This window comes from Nycticebus coucang, chromosome 10 (assembly GCF_027406575.1).
Source record: "Nycticebus coucang isolate mNycCou1 chromosome 10, mNycCou1.pri, whole genome shotgun sequence".
NCBI lineage: Eukaryota > Metazoa > Chordata > Mammalia > Primates > Lorisidae > Nycticebus > Nycticebus coucang.
Genome location: NC_069789.1, coordinates 57,911,955 through 57,926,286, shown reverse-complemented (window position 1 = coordinate 57,926,286; position 14,332 = coordinate 57,911,955). Strand labels below are relative to the sequence as shown.

Sequence of the window (14,332 nt, the reverse complement as noted above, 5' to 3'; positions counted from 1 at the left end):
CAACACAGAACCATAACATATGTAGAACCGTCTCCAAAGAACAATTTGCCCAGAAATTGAATATATTAGGTGTTAATATTTGACAGACAGATACAGCTTTCCGAAAGTAGCAAAGATTTTTGTGGCAGTCCATGGAAACATCTTAGGTAGAACCTAACAAAGAAATAAAAATCTACCACACATTTTTTTTTTTGTAGAGACAGAGTCTCACTTTATGGCCCTCGGGTAGAGTGCCGTGGCGTCACACAGCTCACAGCAACCTCCAACTCCTGGGCTTCAGCGATTCTCTTGCCTCAGCCTCCCGAGTAGCTGGGACTACAGGCGCCCGCCACAACGCCCGGCTATTTTTTTTGTTGCAGTTTGGCCAGGGCTGGGTTTGAACCCGCCACCCTCGGCATATGGGGCTGGCGCCCTACTCACTGAGCCACAGGCGCCGCCCCCTACCACACATTTTTAACCAAAGCCATTTTTATAAGGAAAAAAAAAAAAAACTTTAAGTTAGTACTTTTAAGTTAGTAGCATATATAAGATTATTTTTTTCGGGCGGCGCCTGTGGCTCAGTGAGTAGGGCGCCGGCCCCATATGCCGAGGGTGGCGGGTTCAAACCCAGCCCCGGCTGAACTGCAACAAAAAAAATAGCCGGGCGTTGTGGCAGGCTCCTGTAGTCCCAGCTGCTCAGGAGGCTGAGGCAAGAAAATCGCATCAGCCCAAGAGTTAGAGGTTGCTGTGAGCTGTGTGACACCACAGCACTCTACCCGAGGGAGGTACAGTGAGACTCCGTCTCTACAAAAAAAAAAAAAAAGATTATTTTTTTCAATATAAGGGAGGTAGGTCTAATCACAGAAATTAAAAATATAGAAAAACAGAAGCGCACTGATTTCAAACAAGAGCACAGTTTTCAGACAGGCATATGTAACTTAAACTAAGACTAAAACAGGCTTTAAGCCCTATAAATATAATTTTCCAAGACAATTAAGTTTTGAAAGTGCAAAAGGACAACTCTAAGCAAGTAAAGGTCATTTAAAACAAACAATAAAAAAAACAACTATCTTTTTCTTCATCAGGAATGACTTCAAACCTGAATGTTTCTATGTGGGATATGTTGCCCCCCCCCAAAAAAAAATCAGATCACTGGATCCAAGTTACATTTCCTCTAAAAAAAAGGTCAAAGGACAGCTGCCAATATTTGTTTTTAAAAGAAACCTCTCAAGTAGGAGGTAATGTATGTTAGGACAACAGGCTGTCATATGTAACTGATCTTAACATTGCTCAAAAACATGAAGTCCTCTGAAGCATCTGGAGTCTATTATATACTCTTTCTCTGTGCTCAAATGTCAAGCAATATCCAATAGCATCTTCTGTTTCTTGAATTCGTTTCTGGAACCTGCATCCATCTCTTGCAAATTCTTCCCATGGTCCTTTGCGATCCTCATCACCACTTATATAATACTCAGTAACTTCTTCAAGAAAGGTTACCTATAAAGACAAAGACTAATTTTAATAACTCCAGTATCTCACAATTAGCATTAATGTCAATAACTCTTATGTTACTAATTCTTATAGAATATAGAATATCTTATCTGTCCAACTATACTTAAAGCTAAATTTTTTTTTCAAAGGCCTGGTGCAGTGGCTCACGCCTGAAATCCTAGCACTCTGGGTGGCGAAGGCAGGTGGATTGCTTGGACTCAGGAGTTCAAAACCAGCCTGAGCAAAAAGAGAGACCCCCATCGGTACTAAAAATAGAAAAACTGGTGGCACCTGTAGCTCAGTGAGTGGGGCGCTGACCACATACACTGAGGGTGGCGGGTTCGAACCCAGTCCAGGCCAGCTAAACAACAATGGCAACTGCAACAACAACAAAAAATTGCTGGACGTTATGGCAGGCACCTATAGTCCTAGCTATTTGGGAGGCTGAGGCAAGAGAATCGCTTAAGCCCAAGAGTTGGAGGTTGCTGTGAGCTGTGATGTCACAGCACTCTACCAAGGGCAACATAGTGAGACTCTGTCTCAAAAAAAAAAAAAAAAAGAAAGAAAGAAAAAGAAAAACTGAGGCAAGAGAATCGCTTGCCCAAGAGTTGGACGTTGCTATTAACTATGACTCCATGGCACTCTGCCCAGGGTGACAGCTTGAGAGTCTGTCTCAAAAAAAATAAAATAAAAATAAACATAAAAATAGGGGGAAAAAAGCACGTGAGCATTATGCCAGGTACCTGTAGTCCCAGCTACTTGGGAGACTGTCTCAAAAAAAAAAAAAAGTCTGATAGATGGCATTTGAAAAAAAAACAGAAATGCCACTTGGGCCAGGTATGGTGGTTCGCACCTGTAATCCTAGCGCTTTAGGAGGCCATAGTAGATGGATTGCTTAGGAATTCAAGACCAGCCTGAACAAGAGTAAGACCCCATATCTACTAAAACTATGGAGGGAAAAAACTAGGTGAGCATTGTGGTGGGCACCTGTAGTCCCAGCTACTTGGGAAGCTGAGGCAAGATGATCTATAGAGCCCAAGAGTTTGAGGTTGCTGTGAGCTATGATGCCAGGACCAGAGGATGAGACTGTCTCACACACACAAAAAGCAACCTGAATCTTTCATTTACGTATATGTAGATATAGCTCTCATATATCTATACATACACACACACACAATGCCCTCACACCAGCTCTTGGCCCTCTGGTGTTAAAATGAATCGAGATGAGGAAATTAAATTTTCTTGCTGTTATTAATTCCTGCTATTTTTTAATTCTTAGGAAAATAACAGTTCGGTAATACTCTTCTCACAAAATGATAAAACAAAATATTTCAGAAAATGGGCAGCACCTGTGGCTCAGTGGGTAGGATGCTGGCCCCATATACTGAGAGTGGTGGGTTCGAACCTGGCCCCAGCCAAACTGCAACAAAAAATAGCCGGGTGTTATGGTGGGCACCTGTAGTCAGCTACTCAAGTGGCTGAGACAAGAGAATCGCCTAAGCCTAGGAGTTGGAGGTTGCTGTGAGCTGTGACGTCACAGCACTCTACTGAGGGCAATAAAGTGAGACTCTGTCTCTAAAAAAAGTTAAAAAAAATTTTTTTTTCCCCAGAAAATAACCACTATGTCCCTGGAAGTCAATGTTTTTATCATAGCACAAAGGCTTTAACAATATTTTCATTTATTTCTATTCACTTAAAAATTTTCTTTTCACTTTTCAGCCCTTTCCATATTTTTGAGACACAGTCTCACTTTGTCACCCTTGTAGAGTGCAGTGGCATCATAGCTCACAGCAACCTCAAACTCTTGGGCTCAAGCGCCAAGGGAGCTTGCCTCAGCCTCCCAAGTAGCTGGGACTACAGGCACCAGCCACAACAGTCAGCTATTGCTCAGGCTGGTCTCAAACCTGTGAGCTCAGGCAATCCACCTACCTCGGCCTCCCAGAGTGCTAGAATTACAGGTGTGACCCACTGTGCTCGGCCAGCAATTTCCAATTTTGAATCATAAACCTGTAGTACTGCTTTCGTATTATTACTTCGGTAATCAGAATAGAGAACAGAAAGTAATTTAGTAAATGAAGTTCAACAAAATTAGTATCGTTAGGCTATTACTGGAAGAGATTTTTTTTTTGTAGAGACAGTCTCACTTTATGGCCCTCAGTAGAGTGCCGTGGCCTCACACAGCTCACAGCAACCTCCAATTCCTGGGCTTAAGCGATTCTCTTGCCTCAGCCTCCCGAGTAGCTGGGACTACAGGCGCCCGCCACAACGCCCTGCTATTTTGCAGTTTGGCAGGGGCTGGGTTTGAACCCGCCACCCTCGGTATATGGGGCCGGCGCCTTACCGACTGAGCCACAGGCGCCGCCCTACTGGAAGAGATTTTGCAGGGAAGATACAAAGCCTCTTTGTATTCAATATGCTACCACTACACAGACATGAAATTGCGACTATTACAATATACATGACATGTAATGACAATCCCTACTCATTACCACTTAGTCCCCACTTGATTTCTAATAAAGAAATTTCTTGGGTGGTGCCTGTGGCTCAGTCGGTAAGGCGCCGGCCCCATATACCGAGGGTGGCTGGTTCAAACCCGGCCCCGGCTGAACTGCAACCAAAAAATAGCCGGGCGTTGTAGCGGGCGCCTGCAGTCCCAGCTACTCGGGAGGCTGAGGCAAGAGAATCGCTTAAGCCCAGGAGTTGGAGGTTGCTGTGAGCTGTGTGATGCCACGACACTCTACAGAGGGCCATAAAGTGAGACTCTGTCTCTACAAAAAAAAAAAAAAAGAAAAGAAATTTCTTTCTAGAGTATCAAACTCCAAAAGTAAATACTTGCTTTAAACTGTGTTCAATAGTTACATCAGCCAATCCCACTGTGGCCTAGAACCACTTTCATTCCCTTTACATCAGACCAGTGAATGCCCCTGAGGACAATTAGCAGGTATGTAACACCTTACTAGATATTGCATTCTAATCTGGAATATCACTTATTCATTGTGTCATTAAGACAAAAAGTAAAAATTTATATAGGGTTTATTATATGCCAGGCTCTTCAGAGAGCTTTACAATTTTTATCTCACTTAATCCTCACATCAACCCTATGAGGTATGAAATATTGTTTTCATGGGTTTTTTTGTGGTTTTTTGGCCAGGGCTGGCTTTGAACCCGCCACCTCAGGCATATGGGACCAGTGCCCTACTCCTTGAGCCACAGGCACTGCCCGAGGTATGAAATATTATTCATCATCCCCGTTATACAGATAAGGAAAGAGATATAGAAAAATTAACTTTTCCAAATCACACAGCGTCTAAGTGGATGTAATCGAGATCCAAATACTAAGTCTGGCTCCACACACTGTACTGTTTAGCCATGACACAAAGAATTTTAACCCCATAGAGCTGAAAGCCTCATTGTAAGAGTTAGGTACTATCCATTATTCCTGAATACCTGAAGAATGACAGGTTAGTCAAAGACTGCCACAAAAGTCTATACTACTTAAACATAATCTTTTATAAGTTTTGCTTCTAGATTGTAGTCAACAGTCTCATCTACACCACTCATTTTATTTTCTCAATAAGCAAGCTAAAAAGAGGCAGAAGAATGGCTTGAGGTCCCTGAATAGTTAAGAGATCATTTAAAGGTAAGGCAATTAATTATAAGTTTTATTTACTCATCTCATTTAAATATTCCAATAATTTGTCAACAGATATTATTATTATCCCCATCAGATAAATGAGTGAATCCAGGCCATAACAGTCAAATAACTTCCCAGCCAAATTTGGAAGTCTGGCTGTCTTCCAAATTTCTCTGCCTTAACCACTTAGGAAAGTAAAGAACACAGGTCTGGAGATGTCTAGTGCTCATTCCAGTGCCCCACTTTGTTTCTTACCTATTCACTCTAAATAGATCATTTTGTAAGGGGCCTCATAAAAAGGCAGAGAAAAACTCTTTTATGTTGGCATTTATGAAGTGTGAAGTAAAATTTAATTTTTATCATGACTTACTCTGCTTTTATAGGTTTACCTTACCAACATTTAGCAGTATTTTCTACCCCAGGGATAGTTTCAAAGTATTAAGCTGGCCATTGGAAGCCAATATACTATTATGGTTCTGTCTACTTGAAACTCCCTGATGCTACAGAATCTGTGATCAACAAAAACTTACCCCCTTCTCTTCCCAAATAAAAGTATTAAAAACTAAAGAAACTTTTCCTGTACAATAAGACACTATGAGTTTGGGGGAATTTCTTTTCAATTAATAATTTTAGCTGAGGGCGGCGCCTGTGGCTCAGTCGGTAAGGCGCCGGCCCCATATACCGAGGGTGGCGGGTTCAAACCCGGCCCCGGGCCAAACTGCAACCAAAAACTAGCCAGCTACTCGGGAGGCTGAGGCAAGAGAATCGCCTAAGCCCAGGAGATGGAGGTTGCTGTGAGCTGTGTGAGGCCACGGCACTCTACCGAGGGCCATAAAGTGAAACTCGGTCTCTACAAAAAAATAATAATAATAATAATAATTTTAGCTGAATTAAACAATAAAGAAAAATGAAGCAATTCAAAAGATTCCCAAAATAAAGTTAACTTAACAATGTAATTGAAAACACCACAAGAATTTTTAAGACTAAACTGGGAATAGGAAGCAACTACTCAAGGTAAACGAAGTGGCCATCACTGTTTACTGTGATTATTAACCTGTAGCTGGCCACGGAAAACTAGTATCGCATTCCTAAGGCAATACCATTTCCCATATTGTTGCTGACTAGCAATCAAAACCATGTAATGTCAGAAAGTTCTGATACTAAAATTACTACTATTTTCTTTCAGGGCAAACAACCAGACAAAACTGACTTGCTACTTGGTATCACCATCCCTTTCTAATGGACAGGAAGGAAGACACTGCTGTCATACAAATAAAACATAAAGTGTTTGCAAACAACTTATTTAAAATTGTTCTAAAACTCTATGGCTAAAACAGAACTTTCTCTATCTCCATAAAAAACACTTTTTGGGGCGGCGCCTGTGGCTCAGTGAGTAGGGCGCCGGCCCCATATGCCGAGGGTGGCGGGTTCGGACCCAGCCCCCGCCAAACTGCAACAGAAAAATAGCCGGGCGTTGTGGCGGGCGCCTGTAGTCCCAGCTGCTCCGGAGGCTGAGGCAAGAGAATCGCGTAAGCCCAAGAGTTAGAGGTTGCTGTGAGCCGTGTGACGCCACAGCACTCTACCCGAGGGCGGTACAGTGAGACTCTGTCTCTACAAAAAAAAAAAAAAGAAAAACTTTTTGGAGTCAGAGTGCAGTGAATCACAGCCTACAGCAACCTCCAACTCTTGGGCTCAAGCAATCCTCCTGTCTCAACCTCCCCCCCAAATCTGACACTATAGGTGCCTGCCACAATGCCCAGCTAATTTTTCTATTTTCTATAGAGAAAGAGGTTTCACTATTGCTCAGGATTGTCTCAAACTCCTGACCTTAAGCAATCTTCCCACCTCAGCCTCCCAAAGTGCTAGGATTACAAGAATAAGCCACCACACCAGGCCCCCAATCTCCAGCAAAATTAAATCATGTATACGTAAGTTTTAATATTTCTGTTCCCTTAAAAAGTGTGAGAAATTGAAGCTTGCAGTGAAACAAGAGCTGTAAAAAATGGCACTTTTCTGATAACATCTATACACTGGCATCTTCATTTTGGGCAGGAACTAGTGGGGGGTGGGGTGAGAAGAAAAGGAAAGGAGAGGGTCATTTAAACATTGCTCAATCCAAACACATGAGGCCTTCCCCCCAAACAAGCAATCCTACGCCTCCAAAAAAAAAGTCATGCTACTATACTTACCCACCTGAAAAGTCAGAATTATCAGACATGTTAAAATAAACAAACCTTTTTTCTTTTGATATGTGTGTGTCTTTCTCCAGAAAGAACCTCACGCTGTACCAAGTCTGGACATCCACTTTCTTGGCTTCCTAACAGTTGCACTTTACAAGAAAGTAAGGTGCAAGAATCAGAAATGGCCACAATGGACTCAGATAGTCTCTTTGTGTCACAAGAGCCTTTCCAATTTTTCCCTGATGTTTGAAAAGGAGCCTTAAAATTTAAAAGGTTGTAGGGGTCATCAGAATTACAGAAAGAGTTCCAAAGTTTGAGACTCTCTGCTTCATCTGCACTAGATTCCCAATCATCTTCCTCCCCAGAATTATGGTCAAGGCTCTCAGGAAGGCTTCCGGTCTGGGAAGAATTCGCTAGGTCAGACCTGTCAGATAAATCATTCTCTGAATCAGAAAGGTCTTCAGAAACAATTCTGGCAGCAGTCTGCATTGTTGCTGTAAAGTTTTGGGGATTATAAGGATCTACACTGTAAAAGGAGTTCCAAAGGTGAAGCCCTTCAGAGTCTTGTTCAAGGTCTGATGCTGACAGGGAGCTATCACTATCAAAACCATCATCCTCAGCTTCCTCATCCCAACCCTCACCTTCGGAATCAGAACTTGTTTCCAGGTCACTGGACACACCTCCCAAAATATAATCTATCAGTTTGTTACTACAAGCTGGTCTGGCAGAAATGGGAAGGTCATCTTTGCAGGAGTAGTCAACTACACAAATTTGGTCCTCTCTAGGCTTGTTTACCGTAGGTACCTCACAAGAAGGACAGGTCTCCAATGGGCTTTGTTTTTCCAAAGCAAGTGGAATCTCTCTAGTCAACAATTCAATTTTTTCTTCAGTAAGTTCCTGGGTGGCTCCTGGAATGGCTCCAGCAGGGGGAACAAACTGTGTTGTATTATCTCTGCAGTGTTTCAGATCCATCCGGAGAAGGCTGTGTTCCTCCTCCAGGCTGTGGTAGCCATTATCTTGGTCAGGGGTGGGTAACTCCTGCCCTTTGCTAGCCTGCTGAAGGAATTCCAGCCGTTTCATGCGAAGATGGTGAATTTCTGGCAGGCCTTCTCTAGAAAGTGGTGGACATTCCTGCCATGTGGCTGGAGATATCTCTGCATTCAGTGGCTGGGGATGACAATCGTCCTCAATCAGGCAGCTATACTCCGGAGTTAGTTCCTGGAAATCAACTAGCTGGCCACTTCCAGCGCGGTTCTGATAGCTGAGCTCCAGCTGGGGACGGCGGTCCAGGTAGGTGGAGTTCAGCAAATAGGATACTACGTTGAAATTGCCTAAGCGCTGAACGCTGAGAGGGCCGGAGGGTGAAGAGCCAAGTTCCTGGTCAGAGTACACATGGCACTGAACGCCACTCGGCAACAGCTCTACTTTCCGCTGCTGCTGCTCTAAAAGAAGCACGTGTACTGCACGGTCCAAAGTACTTCCCCTGGTTTTAAGGTCCAATTCTAGGTGCGAGGACGCGCACTGCCAGCAGATCCCCTCCTCTAGCCAATCAAGGGGACTGGCAACTGAGCAGTCTGATGAGTTGAACCGCAGCGAACTCAAAGATTTCTCCGCTGTGGGATCGGCTGCTTCCTCCCGTCCTTTCAGGACTCTCAGAGCGCTGTAGCCTCCAGAAAAATCTAGCCATCTTGTCGGAATCGGCCCACTAATTTGGATGTGACTCCAAATCAGCAGCTTCTGAAGCAAGCTGGGGAGCGGCGCAAGGAGCTGGGAAAGCCGCTTGGTCCAGTAGCGGGTCCGAGGCTCGGGCTGAGCAGAGGAAAGCAGGGTAGTGTCCCTGAAATTTTCTGGGTCAGAAGGTGTAGGGAATTTGGAAGAGGCTGGAAGCGATCGCCTAGAAAAAAAGAAAGGCAGCCAGGACTGGGAGCCCGCCCGAGGAGCGGACCATTTCCGCGATCCGCCAGTCCCCGGCTCCATCTCCTTTTTCTTGGCAGTCTCTCGCCGTAGGCCGGCGTAATTCTGCGGCTGGAGGTCGGACGCGATTCAGAGGCCTACACAGTCTCGGCCTCGCCTAGTGGCGGAATCGGTACTCCAGGCCGATCGCCGGGCCAGCAGAAAAGCCACAGAAGGCAGCGGCTTCGGCTACGGGCAGCAGACCACAGCGCCGGACGGCCCGCGGAGGAGGCGACGGCTGAAGCGACTTCCATCCTGTCAGGAAAGGACGTGTCCTAGTCCTCTGGAGGTGTCAACACCATAGATAGGAGCCGTTCCGCGGTGATGGAACCGACTTTTCCGGAGAGACCGACCGTTAAAAAAGCCCCTGAGCAGCGCGACACCGGAAGGGTTGAGAAGCCCAAAATGGCCGCAGGGCCAGCGAGGAGGCAGAACACCCCAGCCACCAGATGAGACGGGGGACAGCGAGCGTCTACGCCACTAACTCTGCGCCGCCTAGCGTCATTCGCAGAGCCCCTGTGGGCGGACCTTTCTGCCACTTCCCAGAGGAGCCCGATTGGTCTTGTCAAATTTCCCCGTCGGCTTCCTTACTCTAGAGCTGCTCGCCTGGGTGAGGTTGCATCAGCCTGGCGCTCCGTATGCGCATGCGCGCTTTCGACCTTGGTCTCCTAGGAGACCGCCCCCACCATCCCCTAGGCTAAAGGGAAGGATTTGGGGGAGGGGAGACGGTTTCTAGATAACCCGAGAATTCCCTGTAGGCCTTCTAACTATTGGCCTTATACACACAGTATACAGTCCCCTCTTATTATCCACAGAGGATTAGTTTCAGGACCCCTTTAGCAAAATCCGCAGATGCTCAAATCCCCGACACAAACTGATGTAGTATTTGTATAGAACCTATGTACATCCATATACTGTAATAAAACCATCCATAGATTACTTATAATACCCAATGCAAGTTGCTGTGTACGTAGTTGCTGTGTTGTATTTTTTATTTGTGAGTGTAGTGTTTTGTTTTGTTTTGTTTTGTTTTGTTTTGAGAGTCTCACTCTGTTGCCCCTGTCTAGCGCGTGCCTTAGCGTCAGCCTAGTTCACAGCAATCTCAAGCTCCTCGGCTCAAGCGATCCTCTTGCTTCAGCCTTCCCAGTTGCTGGGACTGACTACAGGCACCTCACAAGCTCCAGCTAATTTTTCTGTTTTTATTTTTATTTATTTTTATTTTATTATTATGTTTTTTTTTTTTTGAGACAGAGCCTCAAGCTGTCCCCTGGGTAGAGTGAGCATCACAGCTCACAGCAACCTCCAACTCTTGGGCTCAAGCGATTCTCCTACCTCCACCTCCCAAGTAGCTGGGACTACAGGCGCCCAGCACAACGCCTGGCTATTTTTCTGTTTTTAGTAGAGACCAGGTCTCACTCTCTGATCTCGAGTGGTCTCAACTTCCGAGGTCAAAGGATCCTCCTGCTTCCACCTCAGAGTGGGAGGATTACAGGCGTGAGACAACCCCTGGCCTTTCCTAAATATTCGGGTGATTGAATCCCCGGGTGCAAACTGGGACATAGGGAAGGTCCATTTTACTCTTATCTTAGACTTGTGTGAATGCTAAGTGGGCTATCAACTTGACATAAGAGTTGGGCTGATGTTGTGTAAATACAAGTCTGACCCTAGACACAAAACATCTGGAGTGAATAATAGTAGGAATGAAAAAAATCTTAAATGCAAAATGAATAATTCTTATCCATTCCCACCCTCTTTGCCTTAGGGTTTCTAAATCACTACTGAGCGTTGCCTGGGATCTAGGTTTGAGGTCTTACAGCATTCAACTGAGGTACATACCACATAAGGGTGCCTCCCTATTACACTATGGCTGTGGAGCAAGCCGGGGAAGTCACAGAGGACAAAAGAAATTTAGTCCCCAGAACTGTTCACGCCTTTTATACTTCCCAGCAGGGAACACATTCAATTCATGTCACTTCCTGAGCAACCAGAACAACAGAGTACAACACCCAAAGAAAGAAGCACAGAGTATTATCCTTTTGTGTGTTTTTTTGTTTGTTTGTTTTGGTTTTTTTTTGAGATAGAGTCGTCTCACTTTGTCACCCTCGGTAGAGTGTGGTAGGGTGCCATAGAGTGCGGTAGGGTGCCATAGCGGCACAGTGCACAGCAAGCTCAAACTATTGGGCTTAAGCGATTCTCTTGCCTCAGCCTCCCAACTAGCTGGGACTACAGGTGTACACCACAACCCCCAGCTATTTTTTAGAGACGGGGTCTTGCTCTTGCTCAGGCTGGTCTCAAACCTGTGAGCTCAGGCAATCCACCCGCCTGGGCCTCCCGTGTTGGGATTACAGACGTGAGCCACCCCTCTTGGCACAGACTAGTATGTGGCTGGCGCTGTAGCCCCCTGAACTACAGGCACCGAGCCAAAATTGGCTGGAAGTTTTAATCACTCTACCAATCTCACTTTGTCGTCCTTGGTAGAGTGCCTGGCGTCACAGCTGGGACTACAGGCGCCCACCACAACGCCCAGCTATTTTTTGTTGCAGTATGGCCAGGATGGGTTCGAACCCACCACCCTCGGTATATGAGGCCAGCGCCCTACTCACTGAGCCACAGGTACCACTCCATTTCCTTATTTTTGCTAAAACTTTTAAAATGATACTTCTGAAATCCAGTATTTATTATATATGGAGGGTAGCAATTTTGAGCATGGGGGACAGCAGAAAGATCTTTTGGAAGCCCCAGGGAAACAAATTGCTCCTCCTGCTTTATTAGGCCTGTCGAAGGAACAGCCAAGGTCTGCTATGTTGCCCAGGCTGGCCTCCAACTCCTGGCCTCAAGTGATCCTCTGTCTGAGCCTCCCAAGCTGCTGGGACTACATGAACCTGATTCTCTACCACTTCTTTCTAGGAAACTGAGAGGTACTCCGTTTCTGTTGTTTACTTTTTATTTATTTATTTGAGACAGGGTCTCACTATGTCACCCTTGGTAGAGTGCCATGGTGTCACAGCTCACAGCAACCTCAAACTCTTAGACTTAAGCTATTCTCTTGCCTTAGCCTCCCAGGTAGCTTAGACTACAGGCACCCACCACAACACCCCGCTGTTTTGGGGGTGCAGTTGTCATTGTTGTTTAGCAAGCTGGGGCTGGGCTCGAACCCGCCAGCTTCAGTGTATGTGGCTAGCTCCCTACTCACTGAGCTACAGGTGCGGAGCCTGTTTATTTTTTATTATTATCCATACATCTGGAAACATCTTACTTCTCAATCCTAAGAACTTCAGAAAAATGTATTGAAAATAGGAGTCAGGGTGGTGACTGTGGCTCAAAGGAGTAGGGTGCTGGCCCCATATGCCGGAGGTGGCAGGTTCAAACCCAGCCATGGCCAAAAAAAATAAATAATAAAATAGGAGTCAGTTTCATAATAAAAAAGACATCCAATTTGCAAATTAATTACTGGAAACATCAGTTTCTTCAGCTATAAATTGAGGCTATGGGTTGGCAAGAAAACTAATTTCCTAACAAAGTGCCTCCCCTAGACAGAGTAGGGGTACAAAGACTAGCTAAAATTCTAGCGTTGTTCTACTTTACAATCTTCCATTGTTCCTCATTGCCTGCAGAATAAAAACTCTATTCAGTTTGTCCTCCCACTGTACTCCTCCTCTTCCGTCACTTCTCTTCATACATGTCATATTCTAGAAACAATGGATTTATCAGTGCTCCTTGTTTCATGCCTTTATTCATGCTGTTTCTGAGCCAGGAAAGCCCTCAACTTTATGAGGGCTGTATTATGTCAGACAGATCTCAAGTTTCAAGGTCCAACTCAAATGTCAATTTCTCCCTGAAGCCTTTGCTGATCTTCTGTGTCAGAATCAATCCCTCCCAGCACTCACCTTATTATGCGCTATTAGAGTACTTAACATTGTTGCACTACACACACCTGTAAATGTTCTCTCTTGCTGGTCCCTGACCTCCTTGAGGGCTCTATGAAAGGGGAGGGCACTCCACCAGCACTGGGGCAATTACCTAACACTCTATCTCAATACTTAGCATAGGGGTTCCCAAAGTATGGTCTGAGTGCCCCTGGGGATCCAGTTTTAAAACCTTTCAGAGGGTCCTTAAGGTCAAAAATATTTTTACAATGCTTCTAAATTTTTATTTTCCTTTTTAACTCATTTTCTCATGAGTGTTCAGTGAGTCAAGTTTTCTAGAGGATACATGATGCATGATCTGGCAACAGAACGAAAGCACGAGCAGATTCTAGCTGTTTTATATTAATACAGATACTAGTGCTTGCTTCGGCAGCACATATACTAAAATTGGAACAATACAGAGAAGATTAGCATGGCCCCTGTGCAAGGATGACATGCAAATTCGTGAAGCGTTCCGTATTAAAAAAAAAAAGACAGATACTAAAGACACTTGAGAAAAAATGTAAGACAACACCACTCTTTTCACTAAGCTTTTTTGTTTTGAAAAACAACAACGCCTAGCTATTTTTAGAGAGGAGGTCTCGCTCTGACTAAGGCTTGTGTTGAATCTGTGAGCTCAGGCAATCCACCTGCCTCAGCCTCCCAGAGTTCTAGGATTACAGGCATGAGCCACCGCACCCCGCCATTGTTTATTACTTTTAAATAACTTTAATATAGGCTGGGTGTGGCGGCTCATACACATAATCCTAGCACTCTGGGAGGCCAAGGCAGGTGGACTGCTTGAGCTCAGTAGGTCAAGACCAGCCTGAGCAAGAGTGAGACCCCACCTCAACTAAAAATAGAAAAAAGTAGCTGAGCATGGTGGCACACGCCTATAGTCCCAGTCAGGAGGCTGAAGATAAGAGGATTGCCTGATTCCATGAGTTTGAGGTGGCTGTTAGCTATGACTCCGGGAGCACTCTAGCCTGCAACAAACTGAGACTCTGTCTCCAAAAAAAAAAAAAAAGTATTTTTCCTGGGTGGCGCCTGTGGCTCAGTCAGTAAGGCGCCGGCCCCATATACCGAGGGTGGCGGGTTCAAACCTGGCCCCAGCCAAACTGCAACCAAAAAATAGCCGGGCGTTGTGGCAGGCGCCGGTAGTCCCAGCTACTTGGGAGGCTGAGGCAAGA

The 14,332-nt window shown here is 45.2% G+C and overlaps 1 protein-coding gene and 1 non-coding gene across 4 annotated transcripts; one reads left to right on the top strand and one right to left on the bottom strand.

Moving 5' to 3' along the window:
- Positions 1 to 629: 629 nt before the first annotated feature.
- Positions 630 to 10,181, bottom strand: PPP1R15B (protein phosphatase 1 regulatory subunit 15B). 3 transcript variants are annotated; one of them, XM_053604245.1, is made up of 2 exons: positions 8,089 to 10,181; positions 630 to 1,476 (listed from the first exon to the last, which is right to left on the bottom strand). In XM_053604245.1, exons 1-2 carry the CDS (start codon positions 9,259 to 9,261, stop codon positions 1,270 to 1,272), a joined length of 1,380 nt encoding a protein of 459 aa, XP_053460220.1. In that variant the 5' UTR covers positions 9,262 to 10,181; the 3' UTR covers positions 630 to 1,269. The 3 variants fall into 3 exon arrangements, with proteins under 3 accessions (XP_053460220.1, XP_053460219.1, XP_053460221.1); XM_053604244.1 differs by having other exon boundaries at positions 632 to 1,476; positions 7,339 to 10,181; XM_053604246.1 differs by having other exon boundaries at positions 1,325 to 1,476; positions 7,926 to 10,181.
- Positions 10,182 to 13,520: 3,339 nt separating this feature from the next.
- Positions 13,521 to 13,627, top strand: LOC128597835 (U6 spliceosomal RNA). The gene has a single exon (XR_008383392.1). It is a non-coding gene; the product is annotated as a U6 spliceosomal RNA (small nuclear RNA).
- The last annotated feature ends 705 nt before the right edge of the window (positions 13,628 to 14,332 follow it).